Source organism: Myiozetetes cayanensis, unplaced genomic scaffold (assembly GCF_022539395.1).
Source record: "Myiozetetes cayanensis isolate MyiCay16 unplaced genomic scaffold, myiCay2020 scf1, whole genome shotgun sequence".
NCBI classification, from domain to species: Eukaryota; Metazoa; Chordata; class Aves; order Passeriformes; family Tyrannidae; genus Myiozetetes; species Myiozetetes cayanensis.
The window spans coordinates 5,414,063-5,429,871 of record NW_026086604.1 but is presented as its reverse complement, the minus strand read 5'-3'; the positions used below and the strand labels follow the sequence as shown (position 1 = coordinate 5,429,871).

The 15,809-nt window shown below is 37.0% G+C and overlaps 1 protein-coding gene across 2 annotated transcripts in view; it reads left to right on the top strand.

The window, feature by feature from the left end:
- Positions 1-15,809, top strand: part of KHDRBS3 (KH RNA binding domain containing, signal transduction associated 3) — a 92,617-nt gene that overhangs the window by 55,959 nt on the left and 20,849 nt on the right. For both annotated transcript variants that reach the window (XR_007630060.1, XM_050324939.1), the window contains exons 6-7: positions 1,442-1,634; positions 12,918-13,000. Coding sequence is in view for 1 of the 2 variants with exons in the window: in XM_050324939.1 (XP_050180896.1) it covers positions 1,442-1,634; positions 12,918-13,000 (276 nt within the window). In the remaining variant the exon portion in view is untranslated. The remainder of the gene's footprint in view (positions 1-1,441; positions 1,635-12,917; positions 13,001-15,809) is intronic.

The following is a 15,809-nucleotide window of genomic DNA, read 5'->3' as shown; positions in this document are numbered from 1 at the left end:
GGGAACTTCACTGCTCACCCCTGCCCCCACTACTATGAAGTCAAATAAGCAGCTGGTACCCTGTCCTGAGGAGGCATTCTACAGATTAGCCAAAACCAAGTAATAAGCACAGTTTTAAATGGCTTACTCTCGAGGCTTGTTTAAAATACTTTGTGACTGTGTTTTGATCAGTAATTAGAATTAATAAAATCTACCCTGATGGTGTCTTTACATTTTTTGCATTCCTCATTCAGTGATGCAGTTTTTGAAATACTAATTGTTTGTGATAAAACGATTGCCTTGTTTACTGATTACTTCACCAATGTGAAGTTATATGAAGTGGGATAGGAAATCTTAAGGCCAAATCTGGATCTTTATAATATTGTTTAACTTGGAAATTTCTACTGAAATCAGGACAGTATTTTCACTCAATTACTATTCTTGAGATTAATTAGATAATGCTTTGAGAGATAGAAAGGTAGCATAGAGCTTGTGCTTTGTTTCCTTCTTTGTATCTGTTAGAGTATAAATGAGGGTCTGACTTCCTTGGAACAAGTGTATATGCCCACAGCAGTCATTTAGAGTCAATTATAGTCCATGGGGTGAAATTATCTCCTTTAAAAAGGAGATGTCTATTAGCAATGTTTAAAAGAGAATAAATGATGCCAGTTTCTCACAGATTGTACCTCTAAGTCTCTCCCTTTACTATAGGGAAGCAGGAGGAGAGGCCACCTCTAAATAGATCAAATGTTTTGAAAACTGGTTTAACTGAAGTATCATATTTTTCATCCATATGTTAAGTGTCCAAAGTAATGGAATGCAAGTTAATGCTTATCACACTTTCAGAATTATTAAACCAAATATACTGTCATTTCCTGTTGTTAAATAAATATAGAACATCAGGTTATATCCTATAATCACCCTGCACATTTATTACATATTTGGATGTTTACTGCAACATTTAGAAATGTCTTCAGAACCAGAAAAAAATGTAATTTTTGTAACCCACACAATATCTCACATGCAGTGCGATTTTTTTGCGTTGTGTTTAGGAGCTTACACAGGATCAGAAAGGAGTTGCAACTGATTCCTCTGTGCAGGATTTGAGTATGATATAGCCTGACATCTTCAAATTAATCTGTTAACTCTGTGATTGAGATTTCATGTACTAGAAGACAAATTCTATGGAGGTTGACTGATTCCAGCAGATTGTGTTGGGTGTGTCTGTGTATGTGAGAATGGCTCGAGTGCAAATTTCATCACTGAATCCTGTGTCTAGTGCGTGTTCTTCTCATAATGTGCGTAATTGGATTAAAACACACAGAAAAATGACAAACTCTAAATATCTCTTAGACCTTTTCTGGCTGTAGCAAAGCAAAATGGCCACGGTGTGCAGGAGGGAGGTGCTGGAAGGGAGGCCCAGGGTGTGGTGTCTAATGGTAAGTGATCCATGTGTTCACAGGGGCCGTGGAGGGGTGCCTCCACCACCAGCAGGAGTACCCAGAGGGGCACCAGCACCCAGGGGAGTGCCTCCCAGCAGAGGACCAGTCAGTCGTAGCCGGGGACTTCTGGCACCCAGGGCGAGAGGAGTCCCCCCTCCTGCAGGATACCGGCCCCTCCCGCCGCCCCCGGCACAGGAGACCTACGGGGAATACGTAAGTGGAGCTGTGACAGACTGTGCGTGGTGTGTAACGGTGGAGAGATGAGCCTATCCCTTCAGAACTCTGTAGGATCTCTTTAATTAGTACCTAATTAAGTCTTGCATCTATAGCAAATATGGTCATCCATCTTCACCTTTTCAGTCTTGACCTGTTTTGTATTAAAAAAACTCTTCAGGTTGTGTATATGCACTACCATAAAGACATTGTGCATTTGGCAAAACAGTGCATCTTAAATAATACATCTTAAATGTATTCTATTTGCTTTCTGCTTTACAAAAATCTGAAAAATCACGATGTTGTAGACTTTTAATTCTCAGCTAAAACAATAATATTCTACTCTTCTTAAACCTATCTTTGGGATCATAAAACTATTCAATGATTAAAAAAATAAAATATTTTTATGAAAGCTTCAGAACTAATCCTAAAATTTTAACAATGTACAGTGTATCTCAATAAACCGTACATATTTATCTTTATTTTATTAAACCTTAAAGTCATATCAAAATGTTTTTTTATATTGTACATAACAAAATGATGTGGTTATGAATTGTTAGGGTAAACTTAAACTGAACTTACAGAGCAGTAAAATAAAGAAAAATCATTAAATCAAATTTATAGTCATAAAAATGGACTTACAGAAAAATAATACCTTCAAGGACAATGCTTTTAATGTTTTATATTTATTGAAGCTTTGTGTGCCCTCTTTACAGCCAAGTGTGTCTGGACTTTGTTATTTAGACTAGCAAAAAAGGAGTTCCTGAGTTTCAGAAAATGGCTTTGCTATTTAGACATTTTTTGTTTCTCTCCACCTGTCTTTCGCCTACCTGCTCCCTCTCTTCTTTCACTGGCCTCTACCAAAACCCTCTAAATAAAACTCAGCCTTTATCCTTTCAAAAAGAGACCCAGTTTTCTGTATAGCACCTACACCTTTATGTGGAAAAGTTTAATGTCATTGGTATAAACATTTATGTATATAACTGAGCAATTCAGAAGAAGTTAATGTAGTTCATTAATTTTGAGGAAGAATACTTGAAGAACATGTCTAAATTTCCCCTGGCTATACTTGACTAGTCAAAGTGGGTGCTGCAAATAAGTGGTTGTGTCACAATGCTTTCAAAGGAATCAGCCCTCATTAAACTGCCTGTTTCCAGGACACATACTCTAGAACATATGGAGATATGATAGAATATAAACCTATTTGAGTAAATTCCTATTTATATATAATCTACTATTTATAGCATGTGTATATAGAAGTGGCATGGAAATAACAGCTTTTTGAGTCAGTATCCTGATGTATGCTTTGCTTCTAGGGGAATAAGTAAAAAATAGCATTGTAAAGAAAAATAGTGTTGTGCTAAATCAGTTCTAAAAGGAAGGTTTTCTAGAACTGTATCACTTATCTTCCAAACAAGATTACTTAAATAGGATAGATATACTTAAAGCTGTAATTGACAAAGAAGTGCTAGATGGTTCATTTTAAAATTACTGTATTTTTTGTCTCCTTTGATAAAATGGGGTTTCTTTAAAAGGAAGTTTAGCTAGGACACAAACATTGGTGTATTGCATGCTCAGTGCACATTTAATGCATGGCACTTTACCTCTCCGTTCACGGTACATTATCAAGAGTGCTTTAACTGTATTCTTTTACAGTTAAGGGAGCTGTTATTACTATACAGCAAAGGTAGGAGTTATTAGTAGTAACTTTCCTTACTAATTCCTCTTTATCTATATCAAATATTAAAGCACTACTTTGCCAAGCTGAGCAGCATAAGGTCTCACTGGTTGAGAAGTATCTGTAGGGTAAGAACAGCATCAGTAAGACCAGGGATATCGTAAGAAGTTATTTCAAGAAGCAGCAAAGCTTTAGAGACTGGAATATCTGGAGAGATTACAGAGAAGCCTTTACAAAAGTATTGAGTTTGTATGGCCAGGTTTTGATAGCAGGGAGGGCTACAGAGGTGGCTTCTGTGAGAACCTTCTGGAAGCTTTCCCTATGTCAAACAGAGGCAATGCCAGCCAGCTCCAAGGTGGACCTGCTGCTGGCCAAGCCCAAGCCCATCAGCAATGGTGGTAGTGCCTCTGGGATAATGTGTTTAGGAAGGAGAGAAAAAAACCAAACTGAACAAGTCTGTTCCTAAAGGGCTTTACCCCATGGAAGGGTCCCATTCTGGGGCAGTTCATGAAGAACTGCTGTTCAAGGGAAGGGCTCACACTGGAGAAGTTTGTGTTGGACTGTCTCCCACGGGAGGGAACCCACACTGGAGCAGGGGAAGAGTGAGGAGTCCTGAACCTGAGTAGGAAGGAGCAGCAGGGACAACATGTGATGAACTGACTACAACCCCATTCCCTGTCCTCCTGCACTGCTGAAGAGGAGGGAGAGAATTTGAGTGAAGTTGAGTCTGGGAAAAAGGGAGGAGTGGGGGGAAGGTGTTGTAAGGTTTAGTTTGTATTTTTATTTTTCCTACTCGAATTTCACTGATTAGTGAAAGCAAAACCAGTCGGGTTTGCTTTGCCTGTGACAGTAATTGGTGAGTGGTCTCTCCCTGCCCTTACCTTGAGCCATGAGCTTTTTGTTAAATTTTCTTTTACAGCTCAGGAGGGGAGTGACAGAGTAGCTTTGATGTGGGCACCTGGTGTCCAGTCAGGGTCACCACACCACAAGAAGGCTTTCCCTTGAGAATTGGAAAGTCAGTAAGGATTCATGAAGCTTTTCATTCTCCTAGGCTTATAAACCTCTGCTTTGTACTCATTAAAATAAAGTGAAAGTGTGCAAGTTCAGGAGGAGACAAACTGCTGATGGAATCCTTGAACCACTCACTTCTGTAACTCTGCAAATATCTCAGAGGTGATTCAGGGCTTTCAGTGTGTGTAAAGTCCTTGCCCATTTCCTCTGTAGAGTGCTATTAAGTGTACCCTGTGACAGACAATGAATCACAAGGAGCCTCCCTTTTCCTTCACTCACTGCCTTTGCTAACTTTTTCTGTAGTCCTTGAAACAAATGAATTTAATAACATCTGTGAGTAACTTACTCAGTTCTGTTTCTTGCCTATTGTGAGTTCTCTTGCTTCTTCTTCTTGATTAAGTAGTATTCTAAAAGATAATACCAAAGTGGGAAGGGTAATACTTATTTCATTCTGAAAAGTTGGGTTAATTTTGGAGGCAGTATCTCACATGGGAAAAATTATGTCACAGGCAAAAAGTCATTAATTTGAGTGTAGGTGCATTTTAATGTGGGCTAAAGATCAAGAAGATTGGGTGACCCTTGCTGTCCTGTGTTTAGAGCCGATAGGAGAGTTTTCCAGATATTACCCATTATAGAAAGTTCTGCTCAGATAAAGGCTGCCTCTGTCATCTGTCAGCTTTCTGGGGTCTTTGTAATGCTGGCTCTTGAATGCTTTGGCTTTCTCTGCAGAATTCACATAACATTATCAGACCAGTAGCAATAATTGCACTTTTTCCTAGCTCAATGTAACTGGTTTTCCCATGCCACTGTTGCCAGTCTTACTTATATATGTCTCTCAGCCCCAGTTCCCATTCCTCCTGGGACCTCACCATATTGTTAGTACCATGATGAAGGTTTTGAAGCCACTAAATGACAGTTCCTTATCGTTTTCTCTGAAAATGTCTCTCTAATAGCTGTAGCATCAGCTTAGATAGCAAGTATCCAGACCTCTACAGCCAGCCAGCTTTATAATAGCTCTGTTTGCTGTGATAAACTTTCTCTGAAAACTAACACATCTCCCATTTTTATTTTCACAACTGCTCAGGTCAGGAGAAAAGCTAATATGATGTGGGAAGCATGGCCTGGATTATTTTTATAATACTTGGATGAGGGAAACCATACTAGGTGGATGGTACATTTATTGAAGCACAGATGGTTTCAGAGACATTTCTCCTCTTAATTTTATTCAAATTGTTCTCATTGAACTATACTGTATAATAGCTAAAAATACTTTTATGTATTGTCAAGTTGATAGTTTATTCCATTAAGATAAGAAATAGAAACTGTATTTAACGGCAATCTGAAAATGTTAATTTTTTCAATAATTTTTCAATAAGCAGGAAATCAGTAACAGTGTGCTAGCAGTTCAATGCACTTTAAAAAGGTCAATTCCTTAGTGAATGTTCACTCAAACATGGGTTAGAACAGAACTGCTCAGTCTGTTGCTGTCTCGTAACAGTTGCTGCTCTTTGTCTCTTTCTGTTGTCTTCTTCTTAACAACTTCAGACCTCTGAGACTTTTTTCCAAATTAGTAACATAGCAGTGGGACTGAAGCTTTTTAAGGGTAGGCTTTTATTTGCTACTGTTTTTATTTTGCAAGGGTAAATGTTTTGGAAATACTCTGTCAATATTTCACTTCTGTACTTTGCATGAATATATTTGTGATGCCATGTCAAGTCCTGCTTTGGCTGCTTAATGTGTTAAATGCAAAGTGAGATTTATCAGAGTTCATAATCAGCTTTTTAGGCATCAGTAATTGGATTTTAAGTGGCAGTGTGGAATGTCTGTACTAAAAAGCAAAACTCATCAGTCTAGCATGTTATGGCCAAGATATGTTTCAGCACCATGTTAGAAAGCAATCAGATCTAAATATTACTCCCACTTATAGGGTAAGTTTGTGGCAGTGCTTTAGTTCTGGTTGTGGCAATTTTATTGATATTTTCTTGTGTTCAGACAAGGGTTACCTCAGTGGCAGATCTTTCTAATGCACTGACCATGTGTGTAATTTCTAGCAGTTAATGCTTCAATCAGAATGCTTTAGTGACATTGCTTTGTGTAATAAGAATTGGAATTAAGATGGAATGTCTATCAGTAAGAGACAGAGGGAACCTTCCTAATGTTAAGTAAATTGTAACTTGAAGAAAGAACTTTATGAACTATCTCCAATTACATTAGCTTAAAGACACGGGCTGCTCAGAAGGATGTACAGAACAGTTGAATGCAAAAAAGTTACATGATAAACTCCTAAATCTACTCTTTAAAATCTATGTTTAGTTATTTGCTGATTCTGCAAGACCTTAAAACTTAGGGATTATTGTTTTTAAAGCTTTATAGTTCCTGAAGTAAGTAGGACTTAGGGGAAGTTGTTTCACAAATAACATTTGGCTGGATGGCTAAGAAATTAATTTCATGATCCAGTGATTATTATAAAATATGAATGTAAGTATCCATTAGTGAAAAGAATGATTGCAAAGTCTAACTATTTACAGGAGAGTGCCCATTCAGCTGAAAAACCTGTAGCCTATTATTTAGTTCACTTTCTTTAGAAAGCTAATGCAAATTCTGTTTTAATCTCCAGCCTTGAGCTTGAATTCCCTGTCTCCTTTTTGAGATCATAATTACTTTAGATTTTGAAAAACTGAAAATTAGGATTAATGTGGAAGCAGTTTCTTGGAGCTATTAATACAGTGCTGATTTGGCATGATGAACTCCTTTTAACATAGATTTTTCTCATTAGCATTCACTTGCTGTTCGTGGTTGAAGAAGGAAAGATTTGTAGGAAAACAGAGCAAAAACTCTGTATACCATATTAAAAATACCCCAATTTTTAAATTTAGAAATAAATGCTTCTTGAAGTTGAGGTGGCAAAATACTACCCAAAGTAAGGGCTAGTCCAGATGACATAAGACTTTGAAAAGAATATAGATTCTTGAATGGAGTTCAAGTATAACTTCAGTGTTGCTTTGCAACAGTTAGACCATGTTTTAATTTACCTTTGTCTTCTGAATGTTGTTAACTTCCTAATGACAGGCAGAATTTTAAATCAGTGGTTTTAATTGCTTAGTTGTTTTGAATATGAAGCTTTTTGTTTGGGATCCTGGAAGCTACTGAAGTAGCTTCAGTTTCTAAGAACTGGAGAAATTACCTTTTGTCCATGGTGTTTGTTCCTCTCTGTGGATAATGTTGTGGTTTGCACTTAGGTATTACACCCCTTTTTAAGCAGTGTGTGTTAACTGAGTTCTGGCTTCTCAGAAGTGCTAGGAATATTCCTAGAGTCAGAGTGAATTTGGGTAAGACTTTTGGAAAGAGAGTTCATAACATGAAAACATGATTTCTTCACTTTTCTTTCTCCATTATAATGTTCTTTTTCACGCTAAATAGGACGAGCAAGAAGAGATAAACGTAAATGTTTAAGATTTTAAGCCCTTCAGTTGTTTTGTTTTACTTGACCTTCTCTGGGGTTTTCAGGAGGAGATACAGTAAGAGATAAAGGAAAATGTTTCCATTTTCCCAGGAACTCAGGTGACATAGGCTATGGAAACAGGTGGACTTTGAGATAGGCAAGTGGAAAAGCTTTTCAGCCTTTTCTCCAGAATATTCTTCTATCAAGTTAATATAAAATTCTTTTCAAAGTATTTTAGGTTAAGCTGCTCATCTGAAGCTTGGTTTTATTAAATGAGCATGAGCTGTCCTCCTGATTCCAACACCACTCCCTGCTGTTGTGCATAGAAAACAGACTTGTTTTGGTCTAGCAGTAATTTGGTTTAAATGTTACTGTCTATAGTCATTAGCAGCTCCTCGGGGTTTTTTTTTGAGGTGCATGAAAAACAATCCACTAGTACATCTCTCGTTCCAGGAATACCTTATTTGTTCTGGTTGAATATGCACTAGGCTCCTTCTAGATGAAAACAGATGAAAATGTCCAAAATAAGAGCTTACAGTCTGTGCATGTTTGCTGCTAATGTCCTTAATGTGAGCACTCAGACTTTAGAAGGTAGTAGCTACCCATATTTGTTTTGATTGTGCCATATTCCCTGTTGATTAAATGATGGGGGTGATGCTATTTCCACCTAACAAAATAGCTGTTCCTTCCCTTTACAATTCTAATTTGGAAAAAAAAAAAATTCCTCATTGCACTGCACTTATGTTGTTCTGTCTTTTCTCCTTCAAGTTAATCTCTGCACATTGTTTAAAATTTGGTAGCTTTTATCTGAAAGGAATACATTCCTCCAGTATTCTGGGATAAAGTACTGGGGTAAGTAGTAGTTTCAGAGAATGATGAAGAAAAGGAACAACTACCTTTTAGTTGTGGTGATAAAGGCCCTAATTTTTTCTCTTGGATGGATTTCCTTAGATGGGAACAGTTGGAAAATTGATTTCTTATTGATTTCATGATTTTTTTTCCAACCTTGAAAATGGCTTTTTTGTTAAAGGCCATTTTTACCCTCTTCTTTCTTCCTGTGTTGTTCTTTGAAACATTGTTTATTTTCCCTAAAGAGCGTCCAAACACTAGTCTGTCATTGTCACTGCCAGCAGATTATAACTTAAAGCCACCAATTCCTATTCCCCACCAACAAGAGTGTGTTTAGAGTACTGTTATAACTAGAAAGAAGCACTGATGACCAAGACTTAGCATGATTTATAATGTTTTGGGTAGTGCAGAAACATTGGCAAGGATTGCTTTTATCATTTCTTGACCTGTGATAGTAATGTACTTGAAGGGTGATTATTTACACATTGCCTTTGATTCTGTTCATGAAAAATGTCTGCACTTTACACTGAGCAATTACAGCTACCAGTGCTGCTCTTTGGATTTGTCTCAGCTGTGGGCACTGTCATTGAGACCACTGCAGGCAGAACCTCTCTTTAAGAAGAAATGCTTATAGGTTGCCTTAATAAGGAGTTTATCACTAAGGCTTGAGATTTTACAGAATAATTTCATACTCTTTTCAAATGATCTGTCTTGATTCTGTTCATGGAATGAAGATATGATCTTGTTTGGCCTTCTGGGTTTTGGAGTGGAATAGGAAATACGGCTTTGCCACTAAACTTTTTAATATTTGAGTGTCTTTAGGAATAGCTCTTTATGGATTTGTGTAATATGAATAGAGAGGGAAATCCATTGTATTGCATTTGGTAGGTAGTAGAAATACAGACATTGTCATCCATGTGAAGAATAACAGCTTTAAATATTAAGATGAGTGCTTTCATAAGTACCTGAAAGATGCCAAAAAATCAGCAGGAAAAACACAATGAAAAGATTCTTACAGAGGTGTAATTCTTCCTGTGTAATAGAAATCTTTATAGCAATGCTTGTACTCAGTAGAATGTACTTAGTACAATGCTGTACTGTAGTACAGGATATCTGTGCATATAAGTTCTGTCCCGTCCATTTTCATTATATATGTGTAAAAATGAGTTATTTTCATTTAAGTTAGCATGTTATTTTATAGTAATGAAACATGCCAGATGGCCAAGGATATTTCACCTAAATACTAACTGAAGTTAAAGAAAACATTTACTAAAACCACAAGAGGTCTGATTCAGAAAGAAAATACGCCAGTAGTGTGGATTTAATTTAAAATGTAAAACATTCTGCCTTGGCTGACCCTATTTGTAACCTCCTGAAAGAGAAAGTTTTCAAATAGTGTATGACTAAGAGCATATACTGTCAGACCTAATTCAGGGAAAACTCTGAAACATACTTCAGCTGCCCCTGCCTAATTGCTACTTCAAGGGAACTGTGCACAGTAAACACATTTTCTAATTTGAATCTTTTATCTCTTACCAGAACAAGCCATTGAAAGCAAAACCATTCTATTTTTGGAGCATGTTGCAAATGTTTATCTCTGTTTTAGTGTAAACTTTGGGGTTTATAACTGTAAATATTAGGGAAAAAATCTTTACTGGGAGCGTGGCAAGGCACTGGAACAGGTTTCTGGGAGAGATTGTGGATGTCCCATCCCAGGAAGTGTTTAAGGCCAGGCTCTGTGCAGGCTGGAGTAGTGGAAGGTGTCTCTGCCCATGTCACACAGTTGGATCTTTAAGGTCTCTTCCAACCCAGACCGTTCTCTGATTCTGTAAAATACAGTAATTAAAAAAAAAAAAAAATGGTTTAAGCAGATTATAGTAATTTCAACAGCACATTTTGATGGCTTTAATTCTGAGTGACTGTAGTCCCACATGCAAACTACAAACCAGATATCTTTCCATTCAAGGCAGAGAAAGAGCCACCTTCAACAATATTTTAATGCAGGATCTAATTTCAGCAGTGCTGAACTTAACTATTTCACCAAGTGGTGAACACTAATGAGTCCTGGGGAAAAAAAGTTCTCTGGAAGAGGAGTGCAAATAATAGAAATACTTCAATCTCATATAGTATAAACCTCCCCCAAATTTTCCTTTTGTTAAGCTGGACATATTGGGAAGGGTCTCCTTATTTCAAATCTACTTTGTTCCTTTGTCTTCAGTAAGTCATAGTTACACCATAGCTTCAGAGTATTCTGTTGTCCCCTTTCCTTCATGATCAAAATAGTTACCATAAATGTGAATAATAGGAATGATTGCTTTAGAGTTCCCCAATAATTCCCTAGTGGCAAAGCTTTCCTGTCATGTTAAAAGGTTAATTTCAGTCCTCTGCTTTTATTTGTTGCCACTGCTGGATGTGCACAGTTAGAAGTTTGGAAGCCCCTCTTAGGGATGGCTCGTTCACAGTTGGGAAGGTCTATGAGAGGAGACCAAATGTCATGTAAATGTTCTGGAAAAGAGCAAATAAATTGGCTCAGGCAGCTTCAGCTGTTGATCAAGGTCTGTATTGTTAACAGATGTCTGTGTATTGCATCAATAAGTAATAAAGTGCTTGTTTGGAGTAACTGCCAGGAGGCAGTGGTTTGGGGGGTTAGTCTGTGGCTTATCAAGAAAAAAACATATCTGATAAGCAAGAAAACACTAAGACTCATTTTTAGTTTCAGGGCAGGGAATTACTGAAAGAGAAAATGCGTTTCATTTTCAAGTGGGATCCTACTTATCCATGGAGCTCCACACAGCAGACAATTGGAAGAATTCTAGTTTCTTCTTCCCAGCCAATGAATAGAGTCACTCATTTGTGCTGGCAAATATTCACAGACAGCCTTCTCCTAATCACTGCTGGGAAACAATCATGTGCACTGATCTAACAGTGGTGAAGCTGCACTGATGGACAGATTGCCTATTTTCCATATAAGCAATTTCAAATAACTGGAAAACTTGCTAAAAACTCTCAGGAATTTCATTTTCCTGTCAGTTGTTTTGAGGATGTCACTGGCTTCTGCTATAGAAAGCTTTTCTAGAAAGCTGTCAATTCCCATCACTGGAGATGTTTTCTACTAGAGTTGGACAATCCATCATTTATCATCCCTACCTAATTGATACTACTGGTCAGTTTTGTTTTCTGTCATTGCTGAGAGATTCTTAAAGGTTCCTTTTTCTGGAAATGTTGGGTCTTTATGAAACTTGATCCTTAAGTTACCAGGGTTTGATACAAACTTATTCAGAAAATACTGTGTGTGTGTATATATATATAATATATTTATTTGATGATGATGCCTGATTTTAATTTCTCAGGGTCCCCCAGTCCTCAAAGTGTCTTCTCATTAGGTCAGACTCATCTTGCAAAAGCTGGACAAGATACCCTTAAATATCCATTGAGGTCTTTGGATATTTGGATAGGATTTGGATATTAGGATTTACTGTGAACCAGTACAAAGGATGTGCCATTTCTACTTTTACTTTGTTTAGCTCAGGTACATAATTGGACAAAACAGTAAATTGATGACAGTTCCTCGAATTTCTGTAGTTCATCCTTCTCTGGGAAACCACAGCATCATTGTCACTTGTTTTTATCTTCAGCTACAAACCATACAGAGGTTTGAGTTAGTGCTTTGTTCAAATGGGTGTTTAAATACAGTGTTGTTTTGGGAAGAGTGTTACAGTGTATGCTTACATAGTGTTCAGAATGTGGAGAGGAGTAAGAAATCCTTGCTTCTAGCTTTTTAGTGGATGCTCAACTCCCACAAGTTGAAGAGCATACATGGGGCATTCAAAGTAGCAAAACCATCCTTCTTTCTAAACTTATTTCTGGGGAACTTCTTTCCTATCTGTAGTATACATAGAATATTTATTGTCCAGAAATAAGTCAGCTACCTAAGACAGGTGCACAATATTTATTCAGGTGTTTTGATTCCTGAGATGCTTCTCAGAGCTTTCCTGAACATCAGTACTATTTTAGGACATGAAATGTTTGTACTGTCTCTGCACAAGCCAGGTTAACTAAAAGAAAAAAAGAAAAATCTTTTAAAGCACATTACCAATGGTTCAAAATACCCTTAAAGAAATGATGTTCTTAGATTTGTGGATGGAAGTAGTTTCTATTAGTATTAAGATTTTGCCACTTCATGGTGTATATATGTCATACATACATTTCAGGAGAAATTGTCTTTGATAGGTACAACTAGGTTACTACTTTGTTTCTGGAGTTTGCTTATGGTTAATATTACATTTCTTTTATGTCATTTCAGGAGTATGATGATGGCTATGGAGCTGCTTATGATGAACAAAGCTATGATTCTTATGATAACAGCTATAGCACTCAAGCACAAAGGTAAGCCTCCAAATCAACTGTAACTACACTTGAAAAATTCTGTGGTTGGCCAGATTTACTTAAAGTTTTTCAGTTTCATCTTAAACAGCATAAATTTTGAGAGGCTTTTTAGAAGTAACTACCTGTGTTAGTTGTTTTTAATATCACATAAATATAAAAGTTAAGTTCGAGTGTCTTAAAAAATACAAACCCAGAGCCGACAACTTCAGACATTTTTAGTGATGCCAAATCATACATCAGAAAGTTTTCAAGAGTTCAGGAAATTCAGGGAAACTTAATTCAGATTCATTTTGGGAGGGAGGAGTAAGCAAGGAGGCTAGAGGAGCAAAAGAAACTTAAAAAAGGTATCAGTTCTTCTGAAATGCAAAACTGATTGCATTTTCTTACTACTTTTAACAAGATTATATTCCAGTATTTTACCATTATTTGACTCTAATAAAAGTACACCCTTCAGTTTGTTTTATTCCTCTGTGGAATTGTGATCAATTTTAATCTCTTGCCACTTGTTTTCCTTCCCCCCTTTCATTCTCAGCAGTGTTTTTAAGCACTTTTAATTTATTTTCTTAAAATTTTACTTTATTCAAAGGACTGATGAATTACAAAGAATACTAATGTGCTCCAGTGGTGGGGGAAAATGCTATGAAGTAAAAACTACTTCCTTTAGGTAGAACTTAATGGCAGGAATCACATGATAAATATAGCAGCTTGGCTGATCATTCCTACTGTTGGGTACCTTCAGTGTGCCTATCTGGAAAATGAACTTCTGTGCACCTTTTACTGAATTGTAATTTGTTTTCACCATTTTTCTCTTGGACCAGGCTTTTGTAGTTTGCTCAGTAGTAGATTTTGTACAGATAAATGTCTTTGAGAATGTTTTGAAACTTTTATGGCAGTGTTATGATGTGTCTCTGAGGCAGGGTAACTGAGGTTCCTGTTAAAAAATACCTTGGGGTGAATTAGGGTAAAATTACACTGAATGACAGGTGTAGTGGAGGCCAGATGTATTTTAAAACAATTTAATTGCAGCAGAATTATGTAGCCATTTTGGTTCTTTTGTATAAAAGTATCAGGAAATAATAGATAAGGAAAAGAGAGAGAAGGAAAGGATAATAGTAGACTGTGGAGAGGAAAGATATCACCACCTGTGGATGCAGTGATGAGACTTAATTGTTGTAATTCTGATGTCCATGATCTCTGATGGTCTCAGTCTTGATCTGTTGGGGATGGGGTTCTGCCAAGCAAAAGGTTTCTCTTGTTATATACATTAAAATTAGCATGGGAACACCTGGGTCCCTCCCCAGGGAGGGAGTTCTTTGTGTCTGCTATAACACTGAGGCACATCAAGAGTTGGGGGTTGCTTTGGAGTCCATGTTGGTTTCAGTCCCCCTCTACTGGTCTTGCCTGTTCCTTGATCCCACTTCTGTGCTTTCATTGTCTGTTGTGTAGTCACCATGGACCTGAGCAGGAAAACTGGCTCCAGTCAGGTGCTGCCCTACCTTTGTGTGGCCCCCCCTTTCCAGGCACATCCTGTTCTGACTTGCCCACTTGAATGGTCATCAGTGTTTGAGGCACAGCAGTGCATTAACTCCTTACTGTCCAGGCTTCTGCAGGCAAAAAAACCTGCCCTAAAATGGTTGAAACAATAATGTTCAGAAAATTATAAAATAAAATACTACAGTTCTAGATTACTGCTTTAGTTATTTGGACCAATTAGAGCATCAAACTTTGTCCACTGGAAAGATGGCAATAGGAGAGGAAGATGAGATTCTGATAAATAGATGTTCCTTAGCCTGTTTTACCTTCTACTGAATATGTAAGGTTTACAATGGAGCTTGATTTGAAATAGTACAGAACTGTTCGCAGCAAAGTTGAGAATAAAGCTCTTCACACCTGGCATCTGCTTTTCTGTAGCATTGTCACAACCAACTTCAGTTTTGTTGTGTAAATTAATATTTTTCTGTGCTCAACAATTTAGTCAATGTGAAAAAGCGTAGTGGAAGGTACAAGTGTAGTTATTGTTGAGAACTAAAATAATGAAATTACCTTTGTATGATACTTGGCTCCTACAGCTTCTAAGCTACTGAAAATTGATAAAACTAATATGGCTTGAGAAGCCAGCAGTGTAGTCTCCAAAATATGAGACTCTGTAGTGTTACATTTCAAGAGCAGCTGCTGGTAATGGATTTTTTTTTTTTTTCCCCCAAAAGAAAATTGCTGAAGTAGTCTTCAACTTTTATGTTGGTAATTCAGTTCTGGTTTACTGCTCCTAGTGTTGGTAAATGGGTTTATTGCACGCAAACATTTGGACTTCATTACAAAGTCATTTTCCTGAGCCAAAACTAAACGTTACTTGGATTTGATTTTTTTTTCATGTTAAGACTGACATTTTCTTCCTTTGAACTAAAATTAGGAAAGAAACGAATCTCCCAAGGGATGAAATTGCTTTTGTGAAGGATTAATACATAAGAATATTTATAATATTCTTAGATATCTGTGCACATGCTTAGCTGTCTAGAAGGATATATTTCATAAAATGATTGCTGTACTTTGTATTTTACCTGTAGTTTCACAATACATATATTGTTAGATTTTAATTAATTTGTTACTTTTGGAATGATTACTTGACTTTTTTCCCCCCTAATTTTATTAAGTGCTCTGTGGTAAAACACAAAATTATTCAATGGCATGTTTCTTGTAGGATATCAACACTCATTTTTGGGCATATTTTCTGGCTTGGCAAAAAGATTTTTAGGATAGTATTGGCAGGCAAAAAGTAATAACTATAAACAGCCATCTGAGCTACCTAGAC